Genomic DNA, 13642 nt, shown 5'->3' on the forward strand with positions numbered 1-13642 from the left:
TCTTCTTCTTCTTCTTCATCATCATCATCTTCTTCTTTTTCGTCCTCCTCCTCATCCTGCTCCTCTTCCACGGCCTGACGCTTGGAAGGACGCTGTTTTCTGGGAGTGGGAATCACGTTGTCCTCCTCATCGAGATCAACGTCCTCGTGCGGGGCAAACACCCGTGCCTCTCCCACGATTCTGAATGGGCTGCTGCTCGGTTCAAGTTTTATCCTGCGAGGGGGAGTTGCATTTCCAGCCCCGTCATCCCTATCCTTGCGTTTCCGGACCGCCCTCTCCGAGACCACAATTGGGGGATCTGAGAGAGGCTCTGGCTTAATGAAAACGGGTTTCTCGGTTTGAACGGTCTCGCCAGGAGGTCTTGCCGGCAGTTCATTAGGCCCATCATCTCCATCTTGCGTCTCTTCATCAAGAGCTGGATCTCTTGCCCGTGGGATTGGCGGTGGCCTGAAAACGGAATGTTCGATCGTGTCGTTCGGCAGTGTTCGAGCGTTCTGGCAAGGGTCGGGGACCGCTGGGGCTGGGTGCTGTGTGGTTGGCGCTTCGTTGGCTGGTCGTTCAGGACGGGGCTCCTCAGCCTCAACTCTGCCCACCTCCGCCTCTCCCACCTCAGCGCTGTCGCGACCTGACGCTCCGTACCGTTGCAGCTTCCCCTCCAACACTTGGACCTTGTGTAGCAGTGATTCGGCATACCGCTCCCAGCCATCCCGTGAAAGGAGGAACTTTTTGGCCTGTTTTTGTAACTGCTCATACTGCTCCATGAGTTTTGTATGGCGACGACCCAACCTGCTGTATGCCTCCTTCCAATCTGCGTCCTCCCCTGGGTCTGACCCTGGAGGAGCAGGTGTTACAGAAGTTGGTCCATTGCGAAACCCTGCCTCCTCGGGTAATGGGCTGGGTCTCGCCGCGGGAGAATTTTGAGCTGTAGATGAGGATTCTGGGAACTTGGTGTCAGAGGCCGGCGCTTTTCGGAACCTCGCGAGTTCCTCCCTGAGTTGGCGGTTCTCCTGTTCCAAGCGGTCTACTTTCGCCGCCACGGCCTTGAGCCGGTCAATTTCCTCCAGGAGGCTTGACTGGTTATCAGACACATGTTTCTGGATCTCTGCGAAAACATTCATCAGTCAATGGACATGGATTGTTTACTTCTCGCGTCTCACTTACCTGCAGCCAGATCGGCCTCTACCGAGTCACAGGCCGCTTGCAACGCGGCAAAGATGGTTTCCTTCCCCTTCCAAGCCCAGTAATCCATGACAGAAACTGACACATGGAAAAGAAAGAACAAAGAAAGGAACTCGGGAAAGTTTTGAAGACAGGTTCGCAGGTGGCGTGGAGTTGTGTCAATCGGACTTGGATGCCTAAATTGGCCGAGACGCGTAGAACGCGCCAAGGGGACTGTCGACGCGCCATGTCACGTGATGTTCACGAACCCATCAAGCTGACCTGTCCTCCCAAACATCTGTCACGAGACTGCACCGCTTCAGAAGGCATTGCAAGGTCAATTTCTCAAATCCTGGCCAAAATTGGTGTACACAGGAAAGTGAACCCTTGGAGAATCTGTATCTGGATCAATTGGACCCAAGAAACAATTCCAAATGGCCAATTCCAACATTAACCTTGTCGAGCCAAAGGACGCCGGTTTGGTCGTGACGAACTACTTGCTCTTTCGAGATTGGAATCAAAACCCTGATGTCGTACGAGCTATGGTATTCTGCCTTATGATCATTCCCCCGGGCTTTTACACTATGTGCTCATCTGCATTCCGCGCGGATAGCACAGTTCCGGTTCGTGAGAGAGATAGTCTTAGGACATCAATGACACTGCAGCCGCGGCTCTGTGTCTTCAAACGACGTGGTCGGAATTGTTGGGATGAGCCGACGAGATGAGCCGGTAACACGCCGGCACATCGGGCAATCAGACACGATATCCCGGGCCTCATCTGCGGAAAGGCTTCTATTTGAATTCCAGAACAGATCGCAAAAGGAGGTCCGATGCAACGCTAGCGGCCGACAATTGCGTCTTCCATCAGGATGCAACACGGCGAGTCTCGGACATCCTGGAACCGCCACACAGGGTCACCGAACTCCGGATCAACCTCATGACAGATCACTGCCCTTGTGGCGGGAACAGCAAGAGGCCAAAGAGTCGCTTCGACGGACGTCTCGAGAGCCCTGGTACAACACGTGGATGTCCCGTAGCTTACCTGAGTCGCGCTGGGATCGAATAGGCAATCCTTGGTGTGGCGGTTCTTGGGTGTCACATGTGTCAAGGACGCTGTTTGATACGGACTGACCTAGGCGCTGCGGTTATACATGAAATGATGTGGCAGTCGGGACGCGTCAGTGGAAGCCATGGGCAGACAAGCCCATCGTCAACCATGCTCCCTCAACAACTCGATGTTACCCACAACGAACACCTACCTACCTCAGCAATGGAATCAGTCTACCGAGACAGCGGCATGGAAGAATCGGATTCCCCGGCCAAGGCGGGAGCTGATCCGAGCGAGGAAGGGATCAACCTGCAGCCCTGTACATACATACGGGGTACCGCCGGGCCGGTGGGATGGGACCAACACAAACCCTGTCCTGCTGTACCCCGTACGCGATAGGGACCCGCGGCTCAACGTAAGAAGGCAGGGATAAAGAACGGCAGAGAGGCCGACGGGCTTCATGCTTCGATCCATTGGCGGGACAGATGCATTCAACCGAGACCAACTTGCATCGGGGCCGGTTTCCATGTGGCTGGGCTGTACGGGGTGTCCAAGGATGTGAAAGGCTGGCCGTGGAAACGGAGTTGTGGCAATCCCTTGATGTCAACACCTGGGCCTGTAAGGACGGCTTTGAAAATTGAAAGCTGACAGATGTTGAGCCACTGAAACCCCTCTATCTGTTGGCCGCAGGGATGTTCCACACAAAATCTGCTCCGTTTGAAAAAATCATACGCCGCCCGGCATTCGCTCCCTTCTTCCCTACCCGTGACCTCTGGTGCCTGCCGGATTAAGACTCCGGACCAGCTCGGAAAGATTGGAGAGGACTGGACCTTCCTCTCAGTAGTACTTTTAGGTCGACGGAGCCCTCCCACCGTTTACTTTCTTCCTTTTCAACACAACACACTCCTGACCTGTACGAACACACGCAAAAATCCTACGTCGCGTGTTGAATCATTCCATCAGGTCGCCATCGCCATCATCAATTGAGGTTTGTTGACCATTCATTCTTGTCGCCCCCAGTTTGATTTCGCCCCCTTCAGATCCCACAAATCCAGAACCTCCATCCCTCTTTCCGTTCGCATTCCTCCCACCATTCTTTCCCTTCAGTGGGAAAATTGTCCCAGCGCCCCACCTTGAAAACTCCCCTCCCCCACCTTTTTTTCTCTGCATTCAACTGTTCTCGCCCCTCCACTTTCCAGAACAGAAATCTGCCATTTACATACAACCAGTTACTGACCTGGCCTTCGCCAACAACGCCAGATCTTCTCTCCAAAACACCAACATCAATCACCAATTCTTCAGTCTTCACCGTCCACTACCATCATCCACCATGGATTTCAGCACTCAGGGTCGGGCCTGCTTCACTTGTGAGTTTGCCCGCCGCACTTCAATCCCTTCGCTCTGGCTTGTGTTTGCCCCGCGGCCCTGAGCGCCCATTTGCCGTTCACCCACCATATCCGAACTGTCGGGTCGGTCGCGCATGATGATGTGTGCCCATCGCGCACCTCTCTGGCCAGGCACATTGGGTCAAACGGCCAGTCGGAACAACTCCACGATTCCGTGCGCGAGCGACGGTGCATGCACAGGCACTGCCCTCAAGCCACACACACAGCAATTCGCAACGCCTTCCCCCACGCATTCCTACACGCATTGAGCCTCAAAACTCTGGTCAAGTTCTGGGCTCGGTGACAACGTGGTGCTGGTGTCAGTGTTGGTGTCTCGTCCTGGGACTTGTTCGCCTTTCGTCCCATGCGACGACACGCCGACTGGTCTCCGGTCTCCGGAGAAGGAAACAAGGCACAGGCTGAATCATGGTCAAAAGTCGGTTGCTTCCAATTCAGACATCTGAAATTGGGTCGCACACAGGACTTGGCCTTCGAACCGTCGCCCGTTCGCGCTCAGAGGCCGCTGCTTAACCGCACACACAAACACACAAACACAAAACAATGTCTGCCTGTTTTACACCGGCTTGTACTGCTTGCGTTGGGGAGAGAGAGAGATCATCTGACATGAGAGATAATAGGCGGCGACACCACTCATCAGGTACGCCACTGTCGGCGAGAGCGCAGAGAGACAAGTCTCGAGGGAGGGGAGTATCGCATCGTTGAGTTACAGCCACTAACTTTTGGATTTCTAGGCTCGCGATTGCCCGAACAAGGCTGCTGCTAAGTGGTACGTCACCGGCCCTTTACATTTCCCTTTTTTATAATCGCTGCGCATGATTGCTAATGAGGAGTCTAGCTACAACTGTGGCGGTAAGCATTCCTGGCTTCCGCGCCTCTTCGAGTTGACGGATGAACTGACAGTCGATGTTTTGGCGATCAGGCGAGGGTCACATGAGTAAGTACACTATAAGCGCATTGGCAAACGAGTCTCTTCTTCTAACTGTATGCAGGCCGCGAGTGCCCCGAGGGTCCGAAGGACACCAAGATCTGCTACCGCTGCTCGCAGCCTGGCCACATTCTCCGTGACTGCCCCCAGGGCCCCGGCGGCGGCGGTCAGGCTGGCGTTGAGTGCTACAAGGTAAGCCACGCGACCCGGAATGTGTCTGAGGTTCTCGTGCTAATCAAGCATGGGCAGTGCGGCGACATTGGCCACATCGCCCGTAACTGCCCCAAGGGCGGTCCCTATGGCGGCGGTGGTTACAACTCCGGCGGCTACGGCGGCGGCTATGGCGGCCCCAAGACCTGCTACTCGTGCGGCGGTATTGGCCATCTGTCTCGTATGTCAATCCGCTTCTGGCATACTCTTTCGTTTGCCACCAACTAACTTCAACTCAGGTGACTGCGTGAATGGCAGCAAGTGCTATAACTGCGGCGAGACCGGCCACATGTCGCGCGACTGCCCCAAGGAGTCCGCCGGTGGCGAGAAGATCTGCTATAAGTGCCAGCAGCCCGGCCACGTCCAGGCTCAGTGCCCCAACAACTAAGTCAATGGCGTGAGGCGCCCCGGCCCCTTTGGACGGACGTGAAGGTTTCGTCTAGATCAGCAAGCCTTTGGCCGCATCCTCGGAATTTCTATCAGGCGATGGACGGGAGGAAGTAGCTCATGGGGGCTTTGGTGATCGAAGGGTTGGGGGCGAGAGTGGGAGGTTGATGACACGGGGGTGCGCATGGCATACATAACACTACATCTCTTGGGAGGAAGTCGGTCTCTGCGTTTGGAGCGTGGGGCGAGCTCTGTGAGGGAGGAGGTTGGAATGCTGGCTGGTATCTCGGTGGCCTGGATACCCCTTTGGCTGAGGAGTTTGTGCGTTTCCCGGCCCGGTGACGGGTGCTTTGGGGGGAACCATATGACTCGGGCCTCTCCGTCATGACTTTTCTTTTCCAGTTTTCGGGTTTTCTTTTCCTTTCTCTCTCATGTTCATGCCCACGCATTCTCGGGATGCTTAACAAAAAGGCAAGCAACAAGGGAATCAAGATATGGAACGCGCAGCATTCAGGGGACACAGACATCAGGAAGTCTACTGCAACAGACGGGTACCAAAAACCGGAGTTAAATGGGATTCCGCGATTTCTTTGATCTCCATTTGTTTTTTGAATTGGTGAGGTGTGTGTTGAATCTGGCGGCTTGCTTTTCCAGGCCCTCGGTGTTTCTTGCTCTCCGTTTTGACGATGGACACATGGCGAAGCCGGCCTCCAATATGGATTGGAATCCGATGAGGGTTGGACGACTGAATTATAAGAGTGTTCGTCACAGGGATTGCCTTGAGTTCTCTCGGACGTTGAACAGTCCCGGGGCTGTTTAAATACCTCAATTCTCAGATGGAACAGTCGGATGGGCCAGGTCCACAATCTCTGATGCTGCTATCAACTTGGGACAGAATAGACAAGACAGTTTGTGATATGATGCGCCTGAGAGCAAATGTTGAGCATGATATTGTGATCATCTGAACCAACCCCTTGACATTGGAAACGTATTGAAGACTAGGTACATAATAAGAGAAATTGCCCAGTAGGTACTATATACAGTGGAAGTTTGTTTCCATCATCATTCATATCACGCCCCGCCTCCTCTCGCAGACTTGGTTTTTCGTCTTGTTTAGAGCACAGCCTTGGGCATGAACTTCATGGCCTGCCTGACGCCGAGGTCGCCGAGAATCTCCTCGGCGCCGCCCAGGATAGCGTCGAACTTGTAGTTGCGGTTCCAGTTCTCAATGATGCGGCCCATGCCGGTCTGGGTGAGGCCGCGGCCGCCCCAGATCTGGACGGCCTCGTCGGCGATCTCGTGGCCGGCGCGGGTGGCGCTCATCTTGAGCAGGGCGATGGGCCCGCCAAGGTGCTTGCTCTGCTCGGCGTACGACATGTTGCACATCTGGTACGTGATGGACTCGAGCCAGGCCTGGTGGGACTCGCAGAGGGCGATCATCTTGGCGAGCTTTTGGCGGATGACGGGCTGGTCGATGAGGCGCTTGCCGAAGACGATGCGCTGGTGCGCCCACTTGAGGCACTCCTCGACGATGAGGCGCATGCCGCGGATCACGCCGCAGCACATGGTCCAGCGCTCGTGGTTGAAGTTGGACAGGATCACGTAGATGCCCTTGTTCTCCTCGCCGAGCAGGTTCTCGACGGGGACCTTGACGTTGTCGAAGGTGACGTAGGCGGTGCCGGCAGCGGTGGAGTAGGAAGTCTTGATCTGCTTGGTCTCGACGCCGGGGCCGCGCTCGATGAGCAGGACCGACAGGCCCTTGCCCGTGTTGACGCCCGTGACGAAGTAGTCGGCGAAGCAGCCGTTGGTGATCCACTTCTTGGTGCCGTTGACAATGTAGTGCTTGCCGTCGGGGGTCTTGGTGGCGGTGCAGCGCAGGCCGGCGACGTCGGAGCCAGCGAAGGCCTCGGTGATGGCCAGGCAGATCTTCTTGCGGGCCGAGAAGACGTCGTCTTCGACGCGCTTCTTGAGCTCCGGGTTGTGGTGGCAGTAGTTGAGGATGCACGTCAGGCCGATAACCATGCCGCCCATGTTGCCGTCGCCGAAGCCGCGGCAGCCGGTGCGCGAACTCTCCTGGGAGCAGATCAGGTCGTGGAAGTAGTCAAACTCCTTGCCGTCGACGACGCCGCCCAGCAGCTTGACGCCGTGCAGGTGCTTGCCGGGGCCCATGCGCATGTGCAGCACGCCCTCGCGCGACATGCGCTCGAGGAGCTCCTGGCTGATGTACTTGCCGTCGCGCTCGCGCTCCATGGCCTCCGGGGTCACGTACTTGTCGGTGAACTCGCGCATGGCCTTTTGCAGGCGGCGGTGGCTCTCCTTGTAGTAGGGCGACTTGAACTGCGGCCGCAGCCAGAGCGGCTCGGCGTAGGGCACGGGCGAGAGCTCGCCCTTGACGGGGGCGATGATGGAGGGCTTCTCGCCCTCGATGCTGCCGATGGCCAGGTCCTGGTACTTCTCGAGCACCTCGTGGCGGTGGAGGTTGTAGAAGGCGACGGTGGCATCGGTGCCGGCGACCTGGCGCAGCACGGCCTCGCCGCCAGGGTGGGCGTCGAGGAACTCGGACACATCGTAGACGACCGTGTCGATGATGAACCAGACGCTGTCCTCGGTGTTGTGCTTGGCCACCTCGGCGCGGGTGAAGGTCTTGGCGGGGACTTGGAGGTTCGCCATCTCGTCGGTTGGTGTTGTTGGTTTTGGTGGTTAAGAGAAACAAGGGATCACAAAATGGGACAGAGAGATGACGTCGAGGAAGGGTATCACGAGAAGCAACCTGACCTGTAAGACACGGCGCAAAGACGGCAGAACAAAGAAGGTAGGGACGGCAAACACGGACGGCCACACACAGCCCTGGAAGTGCGGCTGTCTTTTTATTTCAGAGATTCAATTGTCACCACAAGTCGGACAAGGAGCTTAAAGGGGTCGCGGTGCCGAGGATCCATGGATTTGGACCCGGATTGGGCCCGGATTGGACCCGGCTGATCGGTCGTCGGTTTCTTCCCCAGGACATTGCTTCGGCTGCTTGATGGCACTTGCCGTTTGCCGTGAGACTGCCTCGGCTTGCTCCTGCATTCTGGGGTCCTATCTGGGGATCTGGAACGGGGAATGTGGGGAAGCTGACACCAGGTGCATTGAGTCTGCTCTGATTGGCTGCCCAGGGGCCTCCCCAGGCCTCCCCAGCCTGCCTGGCGTCAGCCGTTTGTGCCTGGCGTTGCATGTGATCCTGGCATCCTTGCTCCTTCTTGATGCTTGCGGTTGCTGTGTTGCCTTGAGGCTTTTGTTTCTCTTCATGAAATGGAAGAGGCTGATGAGAGATGCTGTGAGTTACTCCGTAAGGAGTAAAAGTACATCAGCTCATGAATGGGGTTTGAGTTGTGGTACTGATATACAAAAGATCTCTCAGCAATACTTACCAGGAGTTACAGCTCGGCATCGATTCTCAATTGCCCAGAACTGCTTTCTCACCTCAGCCCTGGCACGCAGAGCCACAGGGCACCCAGCCACTTTCGTCAGAGGCGTGTCGCCAGACCCCACTATAGGTTGGAGAACGGACATTTCCTTCACTTTTGCTTCAGCACTCCCGTCAGCTGGACCCAAGCAGCCTCCCACGAGAGCTTGACAGTCCCCATTCGCGGATCACCGTCGCCCTGCCTGACTCGAGCCCTTGTTTCGAAATGTTGGAGGGCTGGATCGGTGTAATCGGAACTTTCCTTTTGACAGCCTCACCACCCTCCAGTTGGAGATTACCCCGCGATCGCGCGGGGCCGGCCCCCATCGCTTAGCCACGGAACATGCCCTGAGAGATTGAGGAACACCAACAGGGCAGTAAAGGGGATTCCGTTTTGGAGCTTGCCTCGAGATAAGCGTTAACCAGCTCTGCACGAGCATAGGTATGGACGGTCTGCGGGATGCACCGGGATAAATTTCATGTTGAACGAACACACTGGTTGAGAGATCATCGCGTCTCAATCCAGGGCTCTTGGTCCCCTGGTTCGCTGTGGCGAGGCCCGCCACTGCCGGCTGAGGTGGCGGCCGATGGGCGCCGGTGGAGATCTCAACACTTCCCGGACCCGGTGCCTTCGGACATGATGAATCCCCGCTCAAAACAATTTGTTGGAGGGCTGGAACATGTTTTGTGTAGCCTCAATTCCAGGCGGAATCGAACAGGTCTAGCCGTATGAATCCCGGACGTCTCTTGCACATTCGGAATTCGTAAGTTTATTCCATTTTTTGTTTCCGCTTTGACGCTGCTGGTCAGATGCCAGCCTCCGCGACCTCGTCATTGGCCGCAGGCCCCAAATTTCGTGAGCACGCGGTGAGACCGAGTGGTCCGGTTCGTCGCTCGGCGGTCGACTTGAGTCACCGCTACGTCCGACATGCGCCGTATCTTGCATTGCGCATTTGCCAAAACAAGTCTCCCGTTTTCCCCTTGCCCGACTTGCCTCAGCCGGAAGAGACCGATGAACGGAGAGACCGGCGCAAACATGCGCTTAACTCGGACATGGACTGGTTCTCGAACACCATGTCAACCACGTCAACCCATCCCCGGGATTTGTGCCCTGAGACGGTCTGAAGAGATGGATCCCGCTGCCCCTGGGTCCCATCTCGACCGCAACCTCAATACACACGACCCCTTGCAGCCCAATCTTTGACTCGTTCTTTTCGCGTTGCGCAGCCTCTTCAAGAGGGGCCAACGGCTCTTATCTCTGCCTCCTGGTCTCGTCAACTTGACCGCCTGCACCACACCATAACGGACGAGCCAGGTCGTTTGTGACATGGAGGAGTAAGATGGGCCGTCTTTCCATTTATCCCACCTCCGGTCGAGGACCGGTCCTTGTCCACCACGGCACGCGCCTCGACCAGGTGCTCCCCCCTTTCTGAGTTATAGAACCTTAAAGGACCAACCCAACCTTTGAGTCCTCCTCCCGCAGTCTTCTCCAAGGCGGCCATTGCACTGTCTCAGTTATCTGAGATACTGTACTGAGTGAAGCCTTGATAAACCTTACTCCGCCTTGATAATCAATCAAATACTTTAAGCGCCAACTCTGGCAAGGCGTTGCCTCTCGTACACCGTATACCTCCATACACACCTTGTTGTTGATACCAAGAAGTCGAGGCAACCCCGCCTTACCGTGGACTTCCCAAGTCACTTCTTGATTTCACCTCACCTGACTCCCTCATAAAATCTTTTTCTTTTCTTTCTCTTCACTTGAGGCTTCAAGGCCGCCGTCGTCAAGATGGATGCTTACTCAATGTCGGTCTCGAGCGCCGCATGGAAAAAGACGTCGAGAATATACCAGGACCTCAAACTCACTCGACCTGCGATATCGTCCCCGAGGAGGATGAGCATCATGGATAGAGTCCTGCAGGTACATCGCATCCTGTCCTAGGACCGTATTTTTCTGTCGGTGCATAGATTCTCCTTCTGTATTTTCCTGGGGGGTTTTGTTTCCGATCCACCGCATGCAGGAGGAGAGCCATCCCGAACAGCTCCCCGCACAGTTATCTACGAGACGCGCAGAACTTGATGCTTACATGTGGCTGCTGTACTAGCTCGAAACTCTCGGTCCAAGCAGGAAACCGCACATCGGCATCGTCGGTGGCGGCTTTGCCGGTCTCCGATGCGCCGATGTGCTGCTCCGGAACGGCTTCCGCGTCACCATCCTTGAGGGCAGGAATCGCCTCGGCGGCAGGGTGTGGCAGGAGAGGCTTCCCAACGGCCATCTGGCCGACGTGGGCGCCAACTGGATCCACGGAACCACCGACAACCCCATCATGGACCTGGTGCGCGAGACCAAGACCAAGACGGGCGACTGGGACGCCCACTCGTACGTCTTTGACGAGGACGGGAACCTGCTCCCCAAAGAGGAGGGCGAGAAGTTCTCGACCATGATGTGGGACATTATCCAGGACGCTTTCGAGTACTCCAATAAGTTTGGGCACGAAATCGACCCGGAGGAGTCCCTGCTGGACTTCTTTCGCAGGAACGTCGCCGTGAGGATACCGGACGGCGAGGAGGGGTGCGAGCGGAAGAGGCGCATACTGTTGCAGATGGCGGAGCTGTGGGGGAACTTTGTCGGGAGTCCCCTAAGCACGCAGAGCTTGAAGTTCTTTTGGCTGGAGGAGTGCATCGAAGGCGGTAGGTTGAGGGTTTTGTTTCTCAAATATTCCCGAGTTGAAAGGCGGTTCTATTAACGCTTCTTTCTCAGAGAATCTGTTCTGCGCCGGGACGTACAACAAGGTCCTCGAAAAGGTCGCGCAACCGGCCATCGACGGAGCAGATATCCACTACCAGACCCGGGTGGCCGGGATCCACGGGAAATCCATCGGCCGCACGGGGACCGTCAAGGTTACAACCACCGACGGGCGGGTGTTTGAGTTTGACGAGCTCGTCGTGACCTGCCCGCTGGGCTGGCTCAAGCAGAACCCGCAAGCCTTCTCGCCGCCTCTGCCGGACCGTCTCAGCAAAGCCATCCAAAACATTGGCTACGGCAACCTCGAAAAGGTCTACCTTTCCTTCCCCACCGCCTTCTGGCTCAACCCCTCCTCCTCAGACGGCGGCCGCACCGTCCAGGGCTTTTGCCAATGGCTCGCACCCAAATATGCTCCCGAGACGAACCCGAGCCGTTGGCTGGCCGAGATCGTCGAACTGGGGTCTCTGGGCGGCGCGGAAAACGGCGGCAGCCCGACGCTGCTGTTCTACATGTACGGCGAGCAGTCGCGCCATGTCACATCGACTCTGCGCTCCCTCACTAGCCAAAAAGATCGCGACGCGTTTATCTTCAGTCACTTCCGCCCGTATTACTCCCGCCTGCCGTCCTACGACCCGCACGACCCGGCCTGCCAACCCACGGGGTTCCTCGCGACGGATTGGTCGGGCGACGACCTCGCGGGCAACGGGAGCTACGTGAACTTCCAGGTCGGGCTGCGTGACGGGGATAGGGATATAGAGGCGATGCGGCACGGTGCGCCGAGCGAGGGGATCTGGCTGGCGGGAGAGCATACGGCGCCGTTTGTGGCGCTGGGGACGGTGACAGGGGCGTATTGGAGTGGCGAGCATGTGGCGAGGAGGATTGGGCAGGCGATTTGCGGGAGGGGAGGGAGTGTTGGGGTTGCGGGGTTGGGGAGGGAGGAGAAGGAGAGGGAGAAGGGGGAGAAGGGGGAGAAGGGGTTTATGGGTTGATGGGGAGGTTGGGTCGTCTGGCTCATGACAAGTTGCTGGGGAAATGGGCGCTGTTCAGTTGCTACTCTCTCATCATGTCTTGGACCATCCACCTGAGATGGATGAGGTGGACGCGTCAGACAAGAGTCATGGCGTTGGGTTGGCCGTTCCAGCACGACCTCGTATGTACAACAGCCGGATGTGCCGGTACCTTGGCAACCTAGGCTCCGATATTTGAAGGACGTGAGAGCGATGCATTTTAGGTGATGAGCTGGGTGCAACGCATAGCAGGTAGCTTCTTGGCCAAATGCATGCAGTATTGCTGCTTTCGGACAATTGCTTGCGGACAGTCCCAAGTCAAGTCCCTCCGACTCGTAGCCAGATGCAGGCGATAGAGTAAATTTATGCAGCTATCTCTTAAGGAGAATGGCAGGGCATTTGATGCCTGTCCGGAGCATGTTCAGTCATACAGAACCCTAACCCTGTTATCTCCAACTCTCACCCCTGCTGGTACCCCACACCGAGTGAGCCACAAGCCCCCCGATAAGGCAATCAAGTGACTCCAAGTGCCAGGGTCCTGGCCAACAGCGACGGCGTCTTGTCGTCACGGGCTCTGAAGCTCCTCTGCAGCTCCACACTCAGCATCCCCGCCATTCCCGTTCCCGGTCCCCGCCGTCCGTCCTCCGTCGTCCGCCATCTGCCAGTGCGAGGTTGTCCAGCGCTTGTCGGCCTGTCGCTTGCGCCATGCTGCATGCCCAGACTGCCTACCCGCCTCGTCAGCGCACCTCACTTTCGGCGACTTCCACTTGACACCGGCCTGGCCTATCTATCTAAAGACTCATAACTCAGGTACACAGCTGGCTGCTGAGCTGCCGCCTCTCTCGGATCTGCCGCCGTCGTTGTTATTGTCATCGCAACAAACGACCCCATCACCTCCAGGCCAGTTCGACCGAGACCTGGAATCCACTGCCCAGCCGTTGATATCATCATCGTCTCGTCTACGTAATTCGGCAGCTGCCCGCCTGGCCAGCTCAACCAGCCACTGCTACCCCCGGCCGCGCCTTGTGTTCCGGCAACACCTGGCTTTGCAACTTATTCCTCCTCCTGGAGTTTTGGCCTTGTGCTTGTCTTGTGCTTCTCGCCATTTTCTCCTGTTGTCTCGGGCTCCTGTCTTGGTGCTCATTTGTCCCCCGACTGTCTCTATCAGGTGGCTTTCTCTGGCCCATTTTCCTTGTGCGCCCTTCCGCGATTCGCACCTGGAACGCTTGAGCGTCACCTTTAGGTATCCGTCCGCCGAGCATCACCTTGACAACGACATGACATGATCATCCCAACATGATCCTTGCGGC

General features: G+C 56.7%; 6 protein-coding genes across 6 annotated transcripts; 3 read left to right on the forward strand and 3 right to left on the reverse strand.

Annotated features, from left to right (window-relative positions):
• Window positions 1-408: 408 nt before the first annotated feature.
• Window positions 409-1249, reverse strand: VTJ04DRAFT_8248 (uncharacterized protein; the record flags this gene model as incomplete). Its single annotated transcript, XM_069366664.1, has 3 exons — window positions 409-447; window positions 594-1102; window positions 1162-1249. 3 exons carry the CDS (start codon window positions 1247-1249, stop codon window positions 409-411), a joined length of 636 nt encoding a protein of 211 aa, XP_069217576.1.
• A 2287-nt stretch (window positions 1250-3536) lies between these two features.
• Window positions 3537-5135, forward strand: VTJ04DRAFT_8249 (uncharacterized protein; the record flags this gene model as incomplete). The annotated part of the gene is made up of 8 exons (XM_069366665.1): window positions 3537-3573; window positions 4230-4249; window positions 4344-4378; window positions 4448-4461; window positions 4532-4546; window positions 4602-4729; window positions 4787-4928; window positions 4987-5135. 8 exons carry the CDS (start codon window positions 3537-3539, stop codon window positions 5133-5135), a joined length of 540 nt encoding a protein of 179 aa, XP_069217577.1.
• Window positions 5136-5226: 91 nt separating this feature from the next.
• Window positions 5227-5661, reverse strand: VTJ04DRAFT_8250 (uncharacterized protein; the record flags this gene model as incomplete). Its single annotated transcript, XM_069366667.1, has 1 exon — window positions 5227-5661. The coding sequence occupies one exon, from the start codon at window positions 5659-5661 to the stop codon at window positions 5227-5229; it is 435 nt and encodes a 144-aa protein (XP_069217578.1).
• A 586-nt stretch (window positions 5662-6247) lies between these two features.
• VTJ04DRAFT_8251 (uncharacterized protein) lies at window positions 6248-7804 on the reverse strand (the record flags this gene model as incomplete). The annotated part of the gene is made up of 1 exon (XM_069366668.1): window positions 6248-7804. The coding sequence occupies one exon, from the start codon at window positions 7802-7804 to the stop codon at window positions 6248-6250; it is 1557 nt and encodes a 518-aa protein (XP_069217579.1).
• A 2564-nt stretch (window positions 7805-10368) lies between these two features.
• VTJ04DRAFT_8252 (uncharacterized protein) lies at window positions 10369-12314 on the forward strand (the record flags this gene model as incomplete). The annotated part of the gene is made up of 3 exons (XM_069366669.1): window positions 10369-10500; window positions 10685-11270; window positions 11341-12314. The coding sequence occupies 3 exons, from the start codon at window positions 10369-10371 to the stop codon at window positions 12312-12314; spliced, it is 1692 nt and encodes a 563-aa protein (XP_069217580.1).
• A 43-nt stretch (window positions 12315-12357) lies between these two features.
• On the forward strand, window positions 12358-13618 carry VTJ04DRAFT_8253 (uncharacterized protein; the record flags this gene model as incomplete). The annotated part of the gene is made up of 3 exons (XM_069366670.1): window positions 12358-12500; window positions 12867-12967; window positions 13143-13618. 3 exons carry the CDS (start codon window positions 12358-12360, stop codon window positions 13616-13618), a joined length of 720 nt encoding a protein of 239 aa, XP_069217581.1.
• Window positions 13619-13642: the final 24 nt, after the last annotated feature.

The sequence above is a fragment of the Mycothermus thermophilus genome (assembly GCF_041956435.1).
Source record: "Mycothermus thermophilus strain CBS 625.91 unplaced genomic scaffold VTJ04scaffold_5, whole genome shotgun sequence".
NCBI classification, from domain to species: Eukaryota; Fungi; Ascomycota; class Sordariomycetes; order Sordariales; family Chaetomiaceae; genus Mycothermus; species Mycothermus thermophilus.